This window comes from Vanacampus margaritifer, chromosome 3, assembly GCF_051991255.1.
Source record: "Vanacampus margaritifer isolate UIUO_Vmar chromosome 3, RoL_Vmar_1.0, whole genome shotgun sequence".
In the NCBI taxonomy this organism is placed as follows: Eukaryota; Metazoa; Chordata; class Actinopteri; order Syngnathiformes; family Syngnathidae; genus Vanacampus; species Vanacampus margaritifer.
The window spans coordinates 11,644,619-11,667,944 of record NC_135434.1 but is presented as its reverse complement, the minus strand read 5'-3'; the positions used below and the strand labels follow the sequence as shown (position 1 = coordinate 11,667,944).

The 23,326-nt window shown below is 38.0% G+C and overlaps 1 protein-coding gene across 1 annotated transcript; it reads right to left on the bottom strand.

Annotated features, from left to right (window-relative positions):
• Positions 1-514: 514 nt before the first annotated feature.
• plcxd3 (phosphatidylinositol-specific phospholipase C, X domain containing 3) lies at positions 515-20,577 on the bottom strand. The gene is made up of 6 exons (XM_077562427.1): positions 20,261-20,577; positions 9,137-9,393; positions 7,282-7,455; positions 5,461-5,636; positions 5,163-5,264; positions 515-3,912 (listed from the first exon to the last, which is right to left on the bottom strand). Exons 1-6 carry the CDS (start codon positions 20,364-20,366, stop codon positions 3,753-3,755), a joined length of 975 nt encoding a protein of 324 aa, XP_077418553.1. The 5' UTR covers positions 20,367-20,577; the 3' UTR covers positions 515-3,752.
• Between the last annotated feature and the right edge of the window lie 2,749 nt (positions 20,578-23,326).

Sequence of the window (23,326 nt, the reverse complement as noted above, 5' to 3'; positions counted from 1 at the left end):
CCGCTTAATATGACTTTATCTAGGAAAATATATATATTTTTAAATATTGCTTTTAATAGCTTTTGTGTTTTCTATGTTTTGTCAAATGAACATTTTTTCCACACAAAATTATAATTTTTATAATATCTCAAAATATTACATCTTTTTCTTTCTATTATATGTATTGTTTTGCCATGTGTGTTGTTTTGGACGCATGTGGAAACAAACAAGTGTTCCAGTTTCAAGTCAGGTCTGTTCTCAGCTCACACGGTGAATTACATCGTGAACGACATCGTGAATTACATGAATTATACAACACAGTCTGCGCAAGGTCACCCCATGTGCCACCGCTCGCCCACTTCCATTCTCATCACCGTGGTAACTAGGATGATTTTTGTTTCATATTTTTATATATATATATATATATATATTTTAGGATGCTCCTGCACCCAAAAATCTGTAAGTCTGATTGCTGCCAGGTGCGTTGTCACATGATGGAATAGATGGAAATGACTGGGAAAAAATGCTCAAACAGTTTCCGGCGGTACTCGAGGCTTTTATTTATCTGCCACTCTTGGAACGAAGGTTTCAGTTTTACAACAGCAAAGGACGCTTTTATTGTATTCTTCACTTTTTATACACCAGAACATAAAAGCAATGACAACAGCTTTGACCAGGGAAGACAATAATGACCTCACAACACAATTTGCACACCCTTATCAAGTCTCAAGTCATTTGTGCACTTTCAGCCTTTTGACTGCAATCAGGAGAAAAAACACATTGTCTTATTGTCATGCAAATGTAGGATATAAATGATAAAAATGGACGCACGGAATGTATGCATCCATATGGTGCTTCCATAAACTTTACCGCTCATGCCACTGCCAAATTTGTATTTAAAATAAGAAGAATCATAGTAAAGTGGTAAAGTCACTACTTTACAATTTCTTGGCAATAAACTCTTGCAATTACATTATGTACAAACACAATATAAAACATAAAAAGCACACTAATTCGAAGACACAAAAGCGTACAAACGGGACTTTTCATCGCAAGCACACGGCACAGTTGACTTTTAAGACACATTCACCGATCTCTAGTAGTTTTGTGGAATGGGTGGATGGCAGGGAATGACAACAACAACAACAACAACAATCCTCACGGGATACATTCTCTGCAGAAAGTGATGCTTTTTCTTTTGAGGTGCCATATAAACCTCAAAATATTTACCTATTACATATACAAACATTCTCACGCTCACCAGCCCAAAACATATACGTAAAAAAAAAAAAATTCAGATGGACAAAAAAAAACCTCTCGCTTTCACATTCATCTAAAAATACTCCCACTCGCATTAAAAAGTCAAACACATGAAAAAAAAAAAACTTTTTAAATTGTGGTTCAACAGAATTATTTATCTATTTGTTTATTTATTTATTTGAATGACCTTCGACTGAGACCAAGTTTTCTGAAACCGGGCAGCACATTTCTCTCTAGAAGACCTTGATAGTCATTTAACCCCTGGGCGTTTTTTTTATTTTGAAATGGCTTGGTCAGAACCAACAAAAAGCCAAAAAACGGTCAAATAACGCCCAGGGGTTAAGACACCCCGTGTCAGATGGAGTAAAGCAGCCCCAGACCAAAACAGAGCCTGCTCCATATTTCACAGTTGGGACCGTGCCCTTTTCTCGGCATGCTTCATTTTTTTGCATCTGTTTTTGTCCATGTCTGTTTCATGAGTTAGTTTTTTTTTTTAAATAATTTTGTTGAACCACAATTCAAAAGCATTGTCAAATTTTCACAGGTAAATTTCCTACATTTCTTTTTTGTGTGTGTATACAGCACCTCATACTTCTGTCAATGCATTTGTCACCTTAGTTTACTTTTCTGTCTCGCAAGGTCGTTAATGAACATATAATGTAACAACAATGCCAGCTATTGTGAAATTCAGAGCTCCGGAGACATTCAAAGACACCCGATAAAGACACCTACCACTATCTAAACAGTGCTGCAAATAAAATACCACACAAAAAAAAAAAAAGCTGACTTGAAATAAAGTTCACCTCTAAAATTGCGTGTCAGCAGAAAGACTAGAAAACCATGACGGTGACTCACGGACGCTGCACCACAGCAGTCGATACAGACGTACAAGGAGTGGATTGAAAGCATAAACAGACGCTGGATAGACTCTTGTGAGCAATATTTTTATACATCACGACTCGGCACCCACCACCAATTCATTTGGAGCCAGCGAACTCTTTACAATCCTTTACAGCAACATCTTCAATAGCAGTCGAATCTTATTTGCTTTCCACACCCACACAAACTCTCAATGGTTCAAGATTTAGAACATATCAATTGTTTTAAAATGTGCAAAAGATGTGAAATGTTGTTGTCTATATTCTGAAGATTATTTGGGACAAGACCAGGATAAATAAATAATGAATAATCAAACAAACTACAAATCTACAGTATAAGAATTTTGTGGCAAGCTTCTTTTTTTTTTAAACAGATGCTTCCAATGGTATCATCAGTAAATATATATTTTAAAGAAAAATATTTAGAAATATATATAAATTTATACATTAAGAAATAAGTAAACCATTTAAAAAAAAAAAACTTTTATTTGCTAATTTGGTGATTTCCCCATTCCCTATCAATGAGATGGGTTTAAAGTAGTCAGCAACGAAAAGAGGAAAAAAACGACATTAAAAATGTATAAGAAATGTTATACAAGCTGTGCAATCTTATTGTTTTGTTGCCGCTCGCCACCCACACCTCTTGCTTTCTCTTAGTGGTATGATGTCGGCTAGTTAATAAACACACACACACATGCACGCACGCACACACAAAATCAAATAATAAAGATATTGTATACATTAAAAATAAAAAAAGTGATTAAAAAAAATTGATTTTGTTTTGCTATGTTGTTGTTTTTCCTGTGGACGTTTTAAAAAGCTTGCTGTTTAATTGACTATAGAGATTTTGCCAAATACTGTGCATGGGACGTAGTGGGTTGAAATGAATAAATATAATGTCCATAACTAAATAAAAAACATTTAAAAAGATAAACAGTCTGGGTATTTAATTGTTTTTTCTCCACATACTCCCAATGGAACTATATATGAAAAACACATTTAAATTAAATGGGTGGGTAAAATCCCACTCCCAAAAAACATCAAATTAATACATTACAAATAAATAACAAATGCTGTAAAAAGAAAAAAGAAAAGAAAAATATTGTTAAAATGAATAAAATGTAAAAATAAATAAATATGGAAATTACTATTAGTAAAGTGAATTGACCTATTTAGGTGTGTAAACGTTAGTTGGATTGGCGGCTATCTGACTGACACTGGCTTTATAACTATTTCACATTTGACCTTTGTGATCATAATCACAGAAGAGTATGTTTAATAGAAATGTCTCATGAGGAACACATATAAAAACGCTTTACAATTGTATATTGAAATGGGCCATTTGTACAACTCGGGTGGTACGTCTCACCGAAAAGAGGACACATTTTTGTCCCCAAATTAGCAGGCTGACACTGACATCGTACACCAATCTAACTCATCATCGCAACGTTTCTTCTCTCAACCTCATCTCTGTGTCATTCACCATTTCACTATAGCCCTAAATAAAGTGAAAGGAGCAGCACATCTCCTCTGAAACAAACGCCAAGGAGAAAAGAGGCAGAGCACAGACCAAGAATCCCCCCGGGCAGCAGGGAGGGGGAAAACCGTGCTCACTGGCGACCCCGCCGACGGCTCTCAGGTGGCGTCGTCGTCGTCTTCGTCGTCCATGTGGTAGTTGAGGGTGATGACGGCGCTGATGAACTCGCCCAGCTCCACAAAGTCGGCGGTGATGATGTTGATGCCACTCTCGCCGGGTCTCTGAGACCGGATCCACTGCATCATTCCCGGCAAAGCCCTGCGAGACACAGACCAGGGTTATAATTGTGTGCAATTAGCATTATAGCTAGTTTGTATTTCATTTAGATTTTTTTTTTTGTTCTGTTAGTTTAAAATACTTTTTAGAAAGTATGTAAAGTAAACAAGGAATTTGTCATCTCAGTCACAACCTGTCCAAGAAACAGGAAAAATGACAACGACTAATAATAAGAACAAACAGGAAGGCCTGGCGGTTTACTAATTAGCGCCCCAAGTTCCTTAGATGGGAAAAAAATGAAAAGAAAACATGAGGAAGGAGAGCTAGTTTATTAGTTTTTATAATTTTTTCAAAAATGCTTCATTTTATTTTAGTTTGAATTAGTTTTAGTATTAGTTTTAGGTTTAGTTTTTATATATAAGTATTTGTCGAGCGCAAGAAAAAAGTCACTAAATATTCAATATTTTTTTCTTTTTACAGCACAGTACTTTATTAAAAGTTCAAATTACTTTATGAATGACTATACTATGAAATTACTGTATCAATGAACTAAAAGATACAACCATATTTGTATTAGGTTAAAATATTTTTGTTATGTTAACAAGAGTATGAAAAACTGTGTGTGTGTGTGGGCAGGGGGATTATACAGTTTATTTTATTGTACATTTAGACCAGGTATAAAGTGTGCAATTAATTATGAGTTAATTATTGAAGTCATGCGATTAATTACGATTAAAAAATTTAATCGACTGACACCCTTAGTTTTTACCAAATTTCATGGGTTTTTCCTAGGCCATTTACTTATAACCATTTACAATTTAGCGCAAATCATGTGAAATCGATATATTTTTTTAAAGGTAAAGTTGCTATGAAACTTACAAACCAACAAACAACCACAAACAATGTTTACACTTCACTGATCACGTAACTGAAAGTAGAACCTCCAACAAGGCTGAGCCATCTTAAATGATATTTTGGACACCTTCAAGATGCACTTGAGCGGTTCATGCATTATAGAATGAGAAAGAAACCAAAGTTAAAAAAAAAAAAATCCAGACTTTTATCTGTTCCACATCAAAATTGTATGTGTCCTCCACAAGGGCGATGTTGATGTTTGATTATTCTGTTTCAATAAAATCCTCTGTACATTCCAAGGAGACGGCTGCCGAACTGCTGGCAGATATTGTGAAGCTAAATGTCATCAACAACCAGTTTAGTAAACTAACGAAAATACTTACTTTGCATTACTTTTCAAACACAGCTTTACAAATTTCCCTCCAGAACATGCTCACCTTTCTGTGATTGTCTCTCGGAGTCCACTGGCCACGCCCTTCATCACTGTGCTGGCCTTCGGTGTGAGGACCACCTGGGAAACAAAGAAGGTCCCCTTCCTCCTGCAGGAGACAATTTTGACAATACAATCATAAATTATAATGTACACACAGCAAGAATAATCAACACATACAGTACCTATGCAATATTTTGATTGTTAGAAATTTTAGAATGGCGGTCAGCTTGACCCACAACAGAAGTGCGTGAAAATGATTAATGCGCTTCCGCGAAACACACAGTGACAATCTGCTTGCGAACCTGCGGTCAGTGACAGAGGCCTGGAGAAACTGAACCAGCTTCTCCGGGTCGGTGGTGTTGGCCCAGGGGGAGGGCATCATCTGGCCGGGCCACAGGAAGGGCACCTCCAGGGCCATGGGGTGGTGGTAGAAGACCAGTACCTGGTACTCCTTCTCCCACAGATACTGCAGACTCACCTGAGGACACGGGAATGGACGGATGACTGTAAAAATACTGTAATTTTATTTACCAGGTATTTTATCTGAAAGCTTTCAAGGGAGACTCAAGTGCAGAAGTGCTCGATAGAAGTTGGTTGTGTTCTGCCTTTAATGTGCGTAAAATCACATTAACAGGAATGATTTTTATAGATACAGTATTTAACATTTTATTATACTTTTGCACTTGAACTCCTTTTGAAAGCATTTACTTTCTTTCTCAGCAAAATATGCATGTACATGTAGACAGTATTTAGCCTATACCCAAAAATAAATTCATAATGTAGGACATGGTAACAAGATGCACCAATACAGGACAGTTGAAGTCATTGTTATATGAATACATAACAATACATTTGTATTGTATGTATAAATACAGTATGTGCAGTTTTACACCATTGCAAACTTCAACCACAATCCCCTGATACATGATTATATATGTTCTGGCCTCCCTTACACTTATTAATCAAATAGTTGTTTTTAATCAGCTGCCGTGCAGCAGAGCGTGGAATCTACTTGAGGAAAATGAATGGAGGCAAGTGAAAGATATTTAGTACATGTGAAGGATGGGATAGCAGTCATTTGTATACTTCGCGTTTTTTTTTTTTTTTAAAGTCCATTATTTCCACGACTTGTCAAGTCTTTCCTCTTATTCTTTGTTCCACTGACTCAAATTGACTAGCAGGAGGTGGATGGATGTGGAGGTGTGGAAGTTTTATGATGAATTATTCTGCTTGCAATGGGATTGCTTTTGACAGATAGATAGATAGATAGATAGATAGATAGATAGATAGATAGATAGATAGATAGATAGATAGATAGATAGATAGATAGATAGATAGATAGATAGATAGATAGATAGAGAGATATTAATTGATGATAGCAACATATCCGCTAACTAGATAGAAAGATAGACACAAATAATAATAATCACAATATCAGTGTCCTAGCTAGCTACCTTGCTAGCTAACTGGCCAGCTAGCCAGATAGATAGATAGATAGTGAAGGAATATTAAATTACTATATTAAATGTAATCTTTGCGTGTCCAAAATAATTGTATTCAGGATCTGATGAAGAAGTTTTCCTGCAAGAATTTATTTAGAGGCCTCTAAAGACACAGTCAGAATATCACATCAGAATGCAACGTGATGATTCCAAGTGTGTGACAATTGTATGAACATCGACTCATTTATACAAAAAAGATAAAAGGTTCCTCCTCCTGGCTCTTGATTGAACAAAGGGCAGACATGTCATCTCCTAGTGACCAAATGTTGATGTTATTAGCAAGCAGACGTGATGTTATTAGTAAACAGACATTTACATACAGTTCCCCTTCTTGACTGGGGGAGAAATGCAATTAGGATCTAACCCCAGACTTTTAGTCTCTAATGCCAAAAGGCTCTAAATAACATCATGCACATTCCTATCTTCAATAGCTTTGAGGGTGAGAGGATAAAATAAAGTTCACAAAATCATTACTCCACTGTATTATTTTAAACACTCATGATTATATCACATTGATATGCCTATAAGTAAATTAATAAACAGTAAAACATTTAATTGAAAATATTAAATGTCTTCAATAGATAGATAGATAGATAGATAGATAGATAGATAGACTTTTACCTCCTGCGCAAAGACAACCGGGCAGAGCTTGTCTCCAAAAACATCCTTCAACATGGTCACCAGCTTCTCATGGTGCAAGTTCTGCACGCCATAAAAGTGGTTGAAGTCCAGGAAGACCACTTCTCTGGCGTGTGCCGACAGGAAGCTGCTGATCTGCTCCAGACCTTCTCTCACCTACATAAAACACATGGAGGGATTATTTTATAACTAGAGCAAACCGCTAATCATAATTTGAATCAGCAGCAAATTATACACCTTCGGAGCAATCCACCCCCTGCAGGCGCTTGAATTTTGATATTAAAAATCATGCATTATTTATGGGGAAAATCAAGAAAATGTGCCAGGTCTCTCAACGTTAACATTTAAATGGGCATTCATTGAAATATTCAGAAATGCAACAAATACTGGAGTAGATTTTATTTTGGGGAGAAAAAATTATTACAATATCCACAAATTGATAGGTTATAAAATATTTACATCCATCCATCCATCTTGCTAGCTTGCTTGCTAGCTAGCTAGCTTGCTACCTATCCACCTTATGATACATTTTTTTAAATGTCACATCATTCAAGCCTAACATTAATTGACACCTCTGCCAAGGAGATTGTGGCTAAGTGAGAAGGATTATGCAAAATCTACCTCAATTACAACCTTGACATTTTATCTTATTTCCCAGTAATGAAAGCTTGACTCCTAATGAAGACGTTCAATTTGGTGCTGATTCAAATTAAGACAAATGGTCGTCTGTGCTCTGCTGTTTGTGCCGTTCTAGTTAAATGAGCAGTTGGTATTCTTCAACAGGAAATTGTACTTCATTTTCAGTGAGTAATGCAGATATGTTAATGAGAAAATGTGGGCACACTCAGAAGCTGTTTATCTATAAATTCGTGCAATTTGGTGCTGATCCAACTTTAGATTCTAAAGCTTTGACAGATGTAGGCACTCTACTGAGTGCCATTAGTTTGTGTGTTTATGAGCAGGATGACCAAAAAGAGGTTTAACTATTTTCTCTAGAAATTTATAGACACATGAGTCAAGGAAGAGCATTTTACAAGCCGTAAGCTCGAGTCCTACTTTTTCGCCCTAAAAATGACTAAATGGAGCCCATACACAGCTCACTACAGATCTAAATTTAAAAAAAAAAAAGTATTGTACTAATAACAATAAACACAGACGTAATTATAGAAACTTGAGCATTACATTTCATTCAATTATCATATTTATTTTTTATTACATATTCTGAAATATTTAATGCATAGGTGATTATTAAATGATGTCTTGTTTTCCTGCCTTGCCTGACTTTTCGATTTTGTCCGTCCTGTCATGTGTACCAATCAACATCATGTTTGGATCTGTTTTCCTTGTGTGTCTTCCTTGTCTTGTTAAGTGTGATCCTGCCCTTCCTCGTGTGATCCAATCAGTGCCCTCAGCCACTTGTGTCTTGCCCAGGTGTGTCTTGTCGTGTCGTTAGTATCTGTGTATTTAGTCTGCTGTCTCCCCTCATTGTCTTTCCTCGTGTCATGCTGCTCATTTTTTGCCTTGTTGTTTCCCCCATGTTTTGTTTCTAGCTTTGGTTTATCTTTTAATTTGGAAGATCGCCTTTTGTTTGAATAGTAATTAAAATTCCTCTTTTTTTTTTGATTGAACCTCTGCCTCCTCGCCCTGTCTTCCCGCATTTGGGTCCTCAAGCTCCCCCCATCCTGACACAGCCTTTGTCGGTTCATTGTTGTCACGTGTCCTTGTCACATCATGTCATTTTTTTGTCTTTTGCGGTGAGGCTATTATCCCATGTTTCGTTGTCAATTTGTATATTGATTGATAATTATAATAACGGATGTTTCAAAAGTGTACTGACTGTGGCACTGAAGAGACCGTGGGCAAAGAAGAGCTCGTTGTCTGGGTCTCGAGGTTTGGTGGAGATGCGCAGGTCAAAGAAGCGGACGCCGGCCTCCAGCTGGCTGTTGAAGTTCATGGTCTGCGTGGCTAGCCACTTCCTCATCAGCTTCTTGGCCACTGTGCCGAAAACTGACACAAAGTTCTGCACCGTCTCGGGCTGCTCGGGGCCCACGGGAGACGCCTCGTCGATGTAGAAGCTGAAAGAGTCATGGGAACCTGGAGGTGACACACACAAACAAACACAGCCTTCAGGAATCAGGGGGTGGTGGGGGGGGGGGGTTTCGTCGTACTGTATTCGTGTGGCCCGCGCAGGGATGAAAGCGAGGGGTTAGAACGAGCAACCATGGCAACAACTTGTCTGAATAACATCACGGTTGTTAAGTCATGAACCTAAACAACTTGAAAGCATTTCCAGCACACTACCATCCACAACAGAAGATAAAAACGGCTCAGCATTATCAATGCTGATTTGTGTTTGTTTTTTCTTCACTTTGATTTCTTATATCTTTTATAATAGTCCTCTAGTACAGAAGGGGAAGGGGGGGGGGTATAGACATTTTCAATAATGTTTGTAAACAATCAGCAGATGCATCGAAAACAGCAGAGGCCCCGGAATTGAACCCTGTGGAATACTATACGTTCCGTTATACATGTGAATTCATATTGCACATATTCTTGATTTTTTTTTTTTTTGTGCTCAATATATGAATGTATGAAGGGATTACAATAATAAAGAAATCGCACTACGTACAATCACAACAGCCACAAATCGACTACTGAGCGCATCAAGAAATGTAACGTGATCACCTGCAGCCAATAATGCCCAAGCGGGGCGTATCATCACAAATCATTTGAGTCAGGCGTGTATCTTGAGCTTGATGGTTCGATCGAACACAGGTTAAGAACAACTGCTCTAGCAATAGGTGAAATTATGTGAGCCCCAATTGGAAAGATGCTGGCTGAATTCCTGATTATGAAAATCATCCCTCTTATATTATGGTCTGAAGGTTTTGTGTCCTGATATGACTGCAGTGTGTGTGTGTCACGTTACACTAACCAGACAAATTGTTTTATCATTCGCCTGCTTGTTCTCATTTCTGCAATCGATTCCGCATCTTCAGTGTTTTTTCTCTCATCACAGGCCTGTTCAGTCTCACACAGTAACAACACGTGCGCACACATTTAAAACAAACAGACAGATACACAGAGACAGACTGAAGCCTGCAGTCCAACGTCCGTTCCGTGGCAAGCTTTTTTTGCAGACGTTTCGAGACAAATGAGAATTGACAGCTGGGGCGGGTGGGCACGGCAGCCGGGGTCACGTCGGGAAGCGGCGCATGACCCCAACGAGCTCGAACAGCTGGAGCTAAAGTTACCGCCGGGAAGGATTTATCTTCACTTTTTAAGGGCTGGCCAACTGAACAGACAAACAAACAAGCTGCAAATCAACATTTTCACTGTTGCCTAAAACGACCTATCAAATGTCGTCTGGATAATTGAACTGCATGCATAAGTGAAAGGATGATAATCTATTGTCTAAATCTTACTTTACTACAAATGAGTTTGATATCTTTTTGTGACTTATTTTTTTCTAATGATAAGTGCATTGGCATGGTAAAGATTGGAACATTAAATTATTCTACCTGTCACTATACATCACTGGCATAGATAGATGAACAAAGATACATTATATTTATTTGTATTTGAACCAGTTTAGTGATGTATATTCAACAGACTTAACAACACATCTTACTCATCCTAACAGATTGTAATGGAATCAAAAGTCCCCAAGGCAAGGAAATAAAGCTGCATTACAAATTAAGAATGCTCTTAAATGTGTATGTTATGAAGCTTGTGCATTATGCTGCCATGCAGAAAAACACACACACCATCACAATGGGACATCTTTAAGCCCGGAGGGTTTTACTCTCCTGCAAAACTGTCCACAAGAGCTTGAGTAATACTTGTGAGGATGAACAGAAATGAGGGGATGAGATGAGATGAGGGGAGGAGATAAAGAGGATGCGAGAGGAGGGAATGTGGAGAGGATTTAAGGAGATGATGACATAAAATAAGGAAGTGGGATTTAAGAAGATGGAGAGAATATGGGGGAGGTAATGAGGAGATGAGAAACAGATGGAAATAAATGGGTCATGTGTGACAGGAGATACGTGGAGTGGTAGAATATGAGGAAATTAGAGGAGATGAGAAATTTGAATTTGAAAAAATGTGTACCAGAAAGCAAACTGTGTGTTTGAAAAGGGAAAATAAGAAGAAAATACGACAGCACTAAGGGGAGCATAATAAAAGTATTTGAGCACATGAGAGGAGTGAAATGAGAAAAAAGATAGGCTTCAATATGAGGAGATAATTTGGTGAGGATTCAGTTTGAGGAAATGAGGATGAGAGATGGCGAGAGTGAATGGAAAATTCAAGCATTCAAGGAAAAGATGATGAAGAAGAAAAAAGAGTACATGACAGATCATTGTGAGGAGATGAAGGAAGATGAGGGTGAAGAAACTTTGGAGAGGAGGTGATGAGAAGACATGAGAAGGACAAAAAATAGCAGCGAAAATGGCATAATGATTAGCAAAAGGAATTAAGAGATGATGTAAGGAAATTAGGACAGATTTGGAACCGAGAGAAAGTGAGAAAAGAAATGAGAGAGGTTTGAAGACGTGGAAGAGTGGTCAGAACTTGAAGATGAGAGTTGAGCAGATGAGAAGATGAGGATAGAATTCAATGAGATAAGACGAAAAGATGAGGAGGAAATTTAATGAACAAATGAAGAGATGTAGAAAGAAGATGGGAGTGGTATATGAGACAGGAAAAAATGCGAGTATGAGAGGAATGAAGAGAAGAGATGAGAATGTTCTCATACTCAAAGCAATGAGAGGAAGCCGGGAGAGGTTGAGAAGACATGAGGTGAGGATTTGAGGAGAGGAGAATTTGAAGGGAGCATGAGAAGATGAGATGTTGTGAGCAGAAATGAGTAGATGAGGAAGAAAAATGAGAGGTGAGATTTACATGAGAGGAACTTTGTAGAGAAAATGGGACAATGAGGAAGGAAAGATGAGAAATGACATTTGGTGAGTAAATGACATTTGGAGTGAACGTGATGAGACGTGAGGAGAGGACAGGAAGATGATGGAAGCACATTTAGTAAGGAAAAGATGAGAAGAAGATTTGAGGATGGGAGAGGAGGATAAGAAAGGAAGAGAAGGAGATGAAGCCATACAAGGAGAGGGTGAGAATGACATGGGCAAGGATTTGAAGAGGTATGATACCAAGGGGAGGAATGTAGAGCACATTTAAGGAAGGGTGACGAAATGACAGCCGACAAAGAGAGAAAATGAGGAGACGAGGGAAGATGAGATGATTGAAAAGAAGAAGAAAACTGAAGGGTAGGAATGAAAGGGAGTATGTAAGGAAAGCTGACAAGATGATGAGAGGAAACAAGGGAAGGAAATGAGAAGATAATGAGGAACGGAGACAAGGGGATGAATTGAGGAAAGGAAATTGGGAAATGATCAGACAAAATGAGAAGAAACGGAGCGATATCGGGAGAAAATGAGGACAGGAAGAGCTGAGGATAAAAAAACTGTAGAGAATGAGGAGTGCAGATAAAGAAAAGTTACCACTTCTTATACAAATGGCATATAGGTGACACGCATTCATTTGGACAGAGTGAGTCTCATTGTAAAATATTGCATCCTTGTCCCTGAAGCACACCCATGGAGCAGTTTTGAAATCCAGCATGTGGACATCCATTCCCTTCAATCCCCCGTTCACTTTTATCCCGCTCACAGTCTAAAATTAGCTTTGGATGTGCACACGGCTACCTGGCTGGACTGTCTTTTATCGTTTTTGTTTTTGTCCCAAAACCACACACACATGCTACCCGTGTACCTACTAGACTTTTACAATGAAGACAAATGCCCTCCTGCTGGGAAACTCAATTAGCCGGCAGAACCGCGACCGAGGCCGCCTGTGTAGAAAATCCATACGAAATCATTTTCTGCCTGCTTGTAAGGCATCTGGATACAGGATTACAGCAGGAATGTTTGCCAAACAAAAAAAAAACACACCAAGAATCTATTTTCAGTCTCCCCAAACATTTCAGTGCGCTGGCAACTGATCGGCATCATCAGCATCATCCTCCTTGTTTGGGGATTAGGAGGCAAGCAAGCGATCCAGTCAAGGGATTAAAGTCTCCTCTTTCGGAGGAAGCCGGAAACACACAAAATACTCCTTCTGCTTCTTTTATTGCCTCTGTTTGTCTATATGTCCCCTACAATTGACTGTCGATAGACTCCAGCTCACCAATGACCCAAATTATGACAAGAAAATGTTGCCTGTACTGTTTATGTCTTCTATATTTAGCACGTTAGCTCACTTGATTTGGTCTCAATTCCTATAACAATGTCATGGCAGCGAAAATAGCCCACGGTTTTAAAATGACTCATTTAAATGCAAATGTGGACCTAATAGAAAATTGCCAATCCAAATATGAACATCACTTTCTGCTCGCTTCTATCTATTAAATTCTACAGCCATGTCCAAAACAACTGCAGTCCATCCAGTGTAATGATGCCAGGTTGGTTTCATGGTGACATAAGCAAATATAAATTTGCACAGTGTCTGGCAGCATACTGTACCTCTTTTGGCCACAACACTGCGAAACAAGCAAGTTTGCTTCAGTCGCCGTCGAGTAACTGCGGAAAATAGCCCACTGGGGTCCCCCACAGTGATGTGGGGGGTGGGGTCATATGGTGACTGTACAATAAATTGCTCTAATAAAGGAGAGGGAAAAACAGTTACTGTTGCAATAAGAGCTTTGGTTGGGCAAGCATTTGACTTGTATTTCCCATTTTCACCTGCAACATGTTTTCACACAAATTTAGGCAAAAACTACAAAAAAAAAGAACAAAAAATATGAGACATAGTTATCAAGCCTCTTATTTTCATTTTGAAGCATCCAGACAGGGGGGCGGAATCAATTGTTGAATTATGATGAGCACTCAACTTATCACGAATTGCAAATATGAATAACAAATGAATGTAATCAAAATGTAGTATAGACTATAGTTAGATTTTTATGTTTCTTTCTGCTTCTTCTTTCAGTTTCTTCAAGTAGCTCCCCACCAAGAATCTTTCATTTTTGTGTGTGACAAAGCATACAAAATTCCGACAAGAATTGATAGAACACAGGAATTGTGACAAGATAAGAGACAAGATTTTTTTTTCAAAGCTAAACTAAAAACTTGAATTATGGTAAATGAAATTTAGTAGTTGGCTATCCAAAGAGTACGCTGTTGAATATTCATAAAAAAGATGGGTGTTGGGGTGGGGTTTGGGAGTGGGGGGCATTCTATCAGTTTTTTTTTTTTATTCTTTGAAAAAGGTAAAACAAAATAATAATAATTAATGAATTCATTAAAAAAAAAATCATCTATTTTTTTGTGGGAAAATAGCTACTAAATTATCATGTGCAAAAAACAAAACAATTCAGCATTTACTAGGTTACGCTATTATTATTATTATTATTATTATCAATTATAGAAGCCTAAGAGTTTTCTCAATCGGCGTTCAGGGCTATGTTTTATGGACCTTTTTCTTTTTTTTTTTCTTTTTTTTTTTCTCTTCTTCAGGAGAGCTCAGTATTGTTCATTCGATTTGACATCATCATTGCTCCTTTTTTTTTTAAAACAAATAAATAAAAAAAAATTAATAAATGTTTTTTTTTTTAAATATATATATATATATTTGTACCTTTTTCTTTTTTTTTTTTTTTACAAAACATATTCCAGCTGCCTATTACTGTAAATCGGCCAAATCAACCTACAATAAAATACAGTACAATACAATAAAATTCAAACTATGTCCATTCTCTTGTTGAGCACAACTAATGTAGATCAGATTCAATCTCACTTACACACAACTCTGTAATTGACATTGTACCATCAACAACAACAACAACAACAGCCGCTTTCTCTGCTCTAAATTTAGCAACTTGCAGACTGCCACACAACGCACACATGATGATAGCGAGGAAATAGCAATTCTGAAGGTCATGCTAACATGGGAGACAATGACAAATGTGCTGCTGGACTTCATCATTAAGCATCCTGATGCGCATCCCTGCCAGTGTGAAAGTTTTACTCAATCATTAATGGAGGGAAAGTCTGCTATAATTGTGTTAAGAGATTTTTGTTGTGTATCAGCATTTTTGTCTACGAGTATCCCTACAAAGATTCTATATGGGATGGAAAGTTGAGCGTGAATGCTCATTTGTCAGGATGTGTCCTGTGATTGGCTGGCGTCCAGTCCAGGGTTTGTAATGCCTCTTGCCAAAGCTTTGTTGGGATAGACTCCAGGTCAGCTGCAGTCCTAATGAGGACAAGTGATGTTTCAAATCGACATTTGAAATGAAAACAATGAGCCCCTAAAACAGATCCTTGAGGAATTCCAAATGTGAAAAACAATTTTTGCCTTTTTATTTTTATTTTTTTATGGTTTTGGGATGAAACTGAATGTAGACATCCCCAAAACATAAAAATGTAAAAATTGAATTTTTTTACATAGCAGCGACGACATGCTAGTTCAGAGTTAATTTATTTCATTGAAAAAGTTTAAAAAAAATAATATATATATATATACAGTATATATATATATATATATATATATATATATATATATATATATATATATATATATATTAATTAAACACATAATATTTTTTTTAATACATAAAAAAAATTCTGAAGGACACTACCTACCCAATTTCAATATGAAAATGTGATTGTTTCTTATGTAATATATACAATTGTCCTGATATGGTGATTGGGGGTTTCAATGTGTCCCACAACCATCCAAATTATTTCAACAACTTAATTATTTAATATGTGTGTAGTGAATCTATATAATACAGGAGGAGTTTTTGAATTGAACTGAATTCAATATTAATATTTATTGATGTACCTGCCATAGAAATAAATTTGGCTTAATTTACTAATGGATGGATTAATACAACATGTGCATTGTGTTTATCTCCTATTCAACTTCTATCATCTCTTCGATACGAGACCAAAAAATGATCATTCAAGGAAAATCAGGGGACAATAAAGCAACAAATCCATAATTATCCTTACTAATTGCCTGTCATAAAGAAGGACGACACGGGCACAGCTGTGCTACCCTGGCAGCATGCAAACCAGGGGCTGTTTAGCTGTTTGGCAACAGAGTCGCGTCATCGCACTCCTCGGCTCACACTGTCGAGTACTCCAAATTGATAAAACGCTAGAGTCGGAATTAGTCAGTATGTGTCGTCTGGGGACATTTCCCCGCCTCTCAAAAATAAATAAATAACATGAGCCAGGCATCTGTCTTCGGATGCCGAGGGACATCTATTGAGAATCTCACTCTGTCAAACTTCTTACATCAAATACCACCTTATTTTTTTCTTTTTAATTTTCCAAGTACCACCACCATGACAACATTAAAATACAGTAGGTGTCTTCATCAAAAACAAGACATAGATTTTATCCCTAATAAGTATATATTGTTAGCCATTGTAACATTACAGTATGCCCAATTTGAACAGAAATTAAAAATAAATAAATACTTGTGATTCAATTAAAATACACTGCACATAAAAGTTAAATAAAATTGGACCTGAATAAAATCTTGAAAAAAAAAATTGTGATTAAACAAAAATGTTTGTACTAAAAAAGTTAAATATAACTAAACTGTATAGGCAGATAAGGGTGAGTATACAGTATCTCCAACAAAAGAGGATTCGATGCACATCTTGATACATGGAGCGGGGGGGATACAATTCAAGGATGGAATATTTTCAAGTGGAATGATTTGATTTGATTTGATATGGAACTGCTCAGTTTCTTGTCATTTTACAATTTGAATGAACTTGCCAGTACTGTAAATGTGGCATTTCCTTCAAAGGTATCTCTCTCCAATAAACGACAATTCGATAAGTATTTCGACATATTCTAAAGCGAACTCATTGGATTCTGCCTGAATTGTTTACTTGCTACACCCTTACCACTATAGTGAGCTCACATACCACTGTGGTACCACACTTTGAGAGTCACTGCACCAACTTCATAAATATAACATCCTTCCATCGACAAGCAGGAGTAACGGAGCTTTTCGGAGGCAAAACAGCCCTGTTCAGTTGTTTCTTTGTTTTCGTCCCAGTTTGGCCTGAATAGAAGCTGGACACAGTAAGTTTTCCCTGTGAGAAGAATTAGGCATCAACTCTCCAATAGCAACACATGGTGGCTGCTAAAATAGAATTATTCTCGGATCTGGAAATCTTGACAAACAAACTCTGCCAAACGTGCAAACACAAAAAGCAAGAAGAGTAATCATCACAATGTGTTTATACAGAACATGGATCCAAACGGAGGAGGTGGGTAGGAGGAGAGCATCTGAGCTGCACCCACCGTCTCCCCACCGACACCCCCCCACCCCCTCAGTGGCAATGAGCAAGTAATGATAGCTAATTAAATGGGACAGAGCATGCACCCATGCTGCTCGCTGTGTCGCAACTGGGCCACAATCAGGCGTGTGATTCAGCAAATTACAGCATGACTTATGACATGTCAATGCTGGTGTGTGACTTCTGTTTTATAAGCAGTGGCGGGTTGTGCATTTGGTGCCTGGGCCTTCACCCATGGACTTAGCCAACTTAATCCACCTATTAACACCACCACTGTCACATCGCTCGGATGGAAGTCATCAGTACTATACAAAAATGCTACATAACAAAACATAGTACTATGTATATCATCTGGAGTAGTTCAGAATCAATATTGATATTAGCATGACAAAATCATACAAGTCATCATACTTCTGAATGCTGATAATGGAATGTGTTAATGTGCGCAGATTGCTATAGACGTGTTTTCTTCTCTTGTTAGGTGCTGTTGAACTCTCTGCCAAGATAGCATAACTGACCACGATAGCATTTAGCATTAGCTTAAGTAATAACACAACACGACAAGATTGCCGTATTGATGTTAGAGACTCGGTAAAGTGAATGATTTGTTTCTAAATTCATGAAATATGTTTGACGATAAGTGCTGAAACGTAAAAAAAAAAAAAGAACAATTTTAATTTCACTATTTGAGTTGTCCGGGTGCGGCTAAAACAAAGCCGTCGCCTTATATATAAGTACTGAGTGCCTTTATTCTAGTCAACCCAATTGCCCATCCGCCCGCTAGCTCGCTAATTAGGCCAAAAGTGGACCCACAGACTACAGAAAACCGATTGAGGCGGTGACTTATTGGACGACACCGACGCGCAAGCTAGCAAGAAGAGTTAACTGTTTAGCAGCACATGTTCTTCAACTGTGCACACACGTTCTACAGGAACATTGTTGGAGTGACAGGTAAGTCTCATAAACATAAAAAAAATCTTTCAAATTTGTTTGGCTTGTTTGCAACACTGTGGTGTGTCAAATGTATAAGACTTTTTGTTTTCACTTTACCGGGACTTTAAGTTACAAAAGTCAGCACTACGAATTCTGGAGGAGCTGAAAAATTTAGATTGAAATAGCTACTCAAACATATTGAAATCTAATTGGATTAAAAAAAATTATTATTATTATTTTTGCGGATATCGGAGGCAGTGCAGTTAAAAGAAACGGTGTGAAATGAAGACAATAATAGAATGTTAGGAATAAATTAAAACAGTTAATGAGCATGTTTAAAATTAGGTTGAAAATTGTTTTAAGACACGCCCACAGTATAAGAAAAAAATCCAGATGTATTTTTGGACATGCAGGTAAAACATCAATTTTAATACAATGGCAATGTAGAAATTGTGACATCAAGGACATATGTTGATAAAAGTAAAGAATGAATGAATGTAAGGCTTTGATAGTTTACCATTAAAAAAAATATGCCCCCTAGTGGCTAGGAGCAGGATTGCAAAATTCTGGGAATTGATGGAAATTTGCAAGGGTTCATAGTAGTTGCATACACCAAGCATGTAGGCTTGCAATTAAACAATTTTCGAGGGATAGGGATTAACTTCAGGCACATATAGCAAAAATCCACGAATAACTCACACCTCCTAAAATTGTGTATAGCTGCAGGAAGATGGCAGCAAAACACAACAAAACTATGTATGGCCTCACTAGTTCAAGCTTTTCCACTCACTTCACACTAGTTCCTTGGTTGCTTGATGCCACAAGATGGCGCCAAAGCAATAGTTTTATTTTTGCTTTGGCCTGATCACAAATAACAGCAAATAGGTGCATTTTCCTGCGAATAACAGAGGGTATGTTCACAAACAAAAACAACAACTTAACAAGTTTTTTTTTCAAGAAACTCAGAGCTCCCAGATAAGCAAGCAAGCACAGGAATTGACTATGAATCAGACATGCCAAACATTATAGACTCTGCCACCTTCACTCGAGAATAAAAATCAATGGTTTGCAGCAGCATGAACGACAAATGATTGACAAATCAAAATAGCCATAATGGCTTCATATTATTAATTGACTTGCATAAGGGGGGGGGGGCGGTGTAAGGAGAGCTACACACCTTTTTTAAATCGACTTAATTCTTTTATTCAAGTGTGTGTGGCTACCACACCTATACAAAAGTCCATGATGTGACGTTTGTAGTTTTGCTTTGTTGTACAGTCTATCTATCTATCGAATGTAAACTAATCATAGTTAGACCACCAGTGTATATATTCGTCACGTTGCGCAACAGGTCTTCTTGCACATCCAGAAAGAGACTTCAATTGCGTTCTCGTTTTACAATGGTAGCGACATACGACATTCCTGGGTTACGAACGGTATTCGAGGAAGAAAACGTCTTCACGTGTTTTTCCATTTGATTATTTTATAGCCATGGACAACAACAAGTGTTTTTTTTCATTCCAATATTTACTGTTTGACTTCACTGCCGCGTTAGCGTAGGTTAGTAAAAGACTACGCGTTCCGACATACGTACAAATCCATCGTAAAGGACCGCCTGTAGAATGTGTAGAAATTTTCAAGCCGCACGTCCACACAAACGCAGCGGATGAAGCACATGGATTCACTTACCGGGGATGGCCAAGTTGGTGAGAGGGATGCTGTGCATGCTCTGCGGGAGACTCGACATCCAGTCGGCGAAGCGCAGGTCACTACTTCTCCCGTGAGACGAAGCCATGCCGCCGCCGCTGCAGCCGTCACCGCCGTGCTCAGCACACGTTTCTCCAGGACCAGCTTTCCTAGATGCCTACCTCTCTGCTTGCCTGGATGGGTGGATGGATGGTAGGATGGATGCCTATAGTGCGCGCTCCTCCTCCATCACCTCCTCCTCCTCCGCCCTTTCTGGACGCACACACGCGCTCCACGCGCAAGTTAAGTGGCGACAGTCCACACAGCACACACGCCTGGGCGGTGCACGTCTGCGGGTAGCACAATTATGATGATGAAATCACCGGCTTCTTCCTAACTGTATGTGCAGGCATTATATTTAACAGGCACGTGGAGCAATAAGTAATCCCAAGCGTTTCAAATTGAGTTTTTATCGCATTTGAATTTCCTAAATAGTTTTTTAAACGAAAATATGTTAAATTATATTTTAAATATAGGCTACTTGTTCATGTTTTTTATTTGTCTCTTCTTGAGTACGGAAGGGTGCATTCATTTTTATCGGGGTAAACACTCCTGTTTTTCTGACAAATTATTATTTATTTTTTGGGGGGTGTTTTATGTAACATTTTGAGTATTTTTTTCTGTCATTAAATAATACATTTTGAAAAACTTTTTTCCCCCCGGAAAAACAGAAAAAAATATTCATTAAAACAAACAAAAAATTATTCGAAAAAAATATATAAAAAATAAAAAATAAAAAACAAAGCCTCCCCAACCCCAAAAAATACTTGGAAAAAAACTGTTTAAAAAAAAAAGTGCATGCAATACGCTACATGACATTGGTCTGTTATTATTTATTTATTTAACAAATTATTGAGCAATCTTAAGTGTTGAAAACAGCTTTCTTACAGAGAATAATGAAGAAACTTTGGGACACAGCTTTCTTTGATTAGTCTAGTTTAATATTGTTAACAAGTTTGTGTTTGAGGTAATTTTAAAATGGTGCATGCTCCCAAACCTTTTCTGCTTCACGTTTTATAGGATGTAGAATGAACAGCTAACGTTGCTTCGTTATGAATCTCCAAAAGTGTCCGGTTTACACCACAAAAAGTCCACCAATCTTCTCTTTTTAGTACCACGAGACCAAACTGGGCTACCAGCATGTCACTAACCTATAACCTACAAATGTTTACCATTGCCTGACTTTTATCTAGGTAAAAATTCAAACAATTAGGTTTTTAATTGCTGAAGAGATTCCCATAGACTTCCTGAGCCCTGATGTGTCACTGACACATGTATTCTAGATTATGCACTTTATATGTACAGTATGTAAAATTTCCCCTTGAGGGACATAAAAGGAGTATTGCTCTGAAGTCACATTCAAGTGACTCATGGAGATGTAGAATTAAAGGTTAGATGAACCCCCATTAAATAAGAAATCCTGAAAAAGGTCAACGGCGGCTTTGACAAGAATAAAAAATGATGTGCCCCATAAAACTTCCAACATTCACGACCCGAGTTGTGACATACTGCAATAACGTGTTGAGCGGCGCTCCAGGCGGGTCTACTGCAAGGTGATTCTAAAATGCATTCTGGCAGCTCATGGTAGACCCAACACCTGAGGAAGACACCTTTGCATCATGGGAACTGGTGTGCGGCATTCATTTACATGGCAAAATGTGGCTCAATTTGGAGGTATTTATTTGATAAGGACAGTGTTGTCATGTCCATTGTAACATCCATCCAACCATTTCCTATAGAGCTTGGTTTTCCCAATGGAATAACGAGGAGAGCACCACCACAAGCGCAACATGACATTTGAAGTGATGGAATTGGAAGTGCTAGTAGAAGAAGCAAAAAATAAATAAAAATAATTACTGTGTTAAAATGAAAGAAATCTATCGCCACAATAAACTTTGGTGAAGCCAGAAACCGCATTAAGCTTTATGGATGTATCTGCCCATCGTGTGCAACACAAAACCAAAAATATCTTCACTGCTCTGAAATCTCACATTTGTGGAAGTCTGTTTTAACTCTTGATTTTCCCTGTAACTTTAGAAGCCATAAAAGTTGTCCACTCACTTTAGTTATATCGTACTCAACATCCAGGACACAGACGAACATGTACCATTGTTGTACATCAATCACAAAGTTCTATTTCTGGTTCTATAGTCATCATCACCTTTTTTTCCCCCCACTTTGTCAGCACTGGCTCCACTAAGACAGTGTGCTGAAGTTTCACAAAATTTGCTGGAGTCTCAAAAGACACGGCAAGACTCCTGCGACCTATTTTCCCCTTTGATTCACTGGTTTCATTTGGTGGTGGCATTACAAGAAAAAGGAAAGGAATTTAATCTTGAAATGCTCATTGTAGAGAAGTATCAGACTTTTGATGGCCAAGAGGTAGAAGTTCCGCTGAAAATGCTGACAAAGGGTAATCAAATATGTTTTGGGATGAGACATGGGAGACAAGCGTATGCATGCGCAGTGATTATTTAATAATTGATGATACTGGCCTGGCACGTTGTTTGTGCAAGTCAATGTGTCTACTGAGCAGCCGAAACAGATTTGAAGCAGGCCAACAGCCACGATGACCTACATGCGTATGAAAACCTCCATTAACACAACAAAGTGTTCCAGGTTTTACTGACATTTTCCTTTAACCCCTTAAATGTGTCACTGTTTGTTTTCCAGCACCATTGCGCTAACTAGAGGCTTAAAGGACTCTGGTTGATTTATGAAGGGGCGTGCTGGATTAACATCAACAGCCGGCTGCCACAGGCCCTGTCACTTTTCCTCTGGATTTTCTGCTTGATGGACGAACCCAGCTGATCTCATTCAACCCAAAAAACGCCCGTGGGGCAGAATTCTTACATAACGGCCCTCAGGTAATGCTACCGCCTCTCTATTGGGAGGGAATCGCATGGAGAACGTTGATGCGAGCCAACCGCTCCATTTATAGACGAAAGCGACCTGCAGCTCTTTGCTTTGCTTTCCAATTAGAATCAATTAGAAACACATCAGCAACAC

Excerpts from the sequence above, each read along its gene's own strand:
- plcxd3 (XM_077562427.1), bottom strand. The coding sequence starts at position 20,366 with ATGGCTTCGTCTCACGGGAGAAGTAGTGACCTGCGCTTCGCCGACTGG. Across the intron at positions 7,456-9,136 it reads ACGGTCTCTTCAGTGCCACA|GTGAGAGAAGGTCTGGAGCA; the intron begins GTCAGTACACTT and ends TGTTTTATGTAG. Across the intron at positions 5,265-5,460 it reads GCCTCTGTCACTGACCGCAG|GAGGAAGGGGACCTTCTTTG; the intron begins GTTCGCAAGCAG and ends TGTCTCCTGCAG.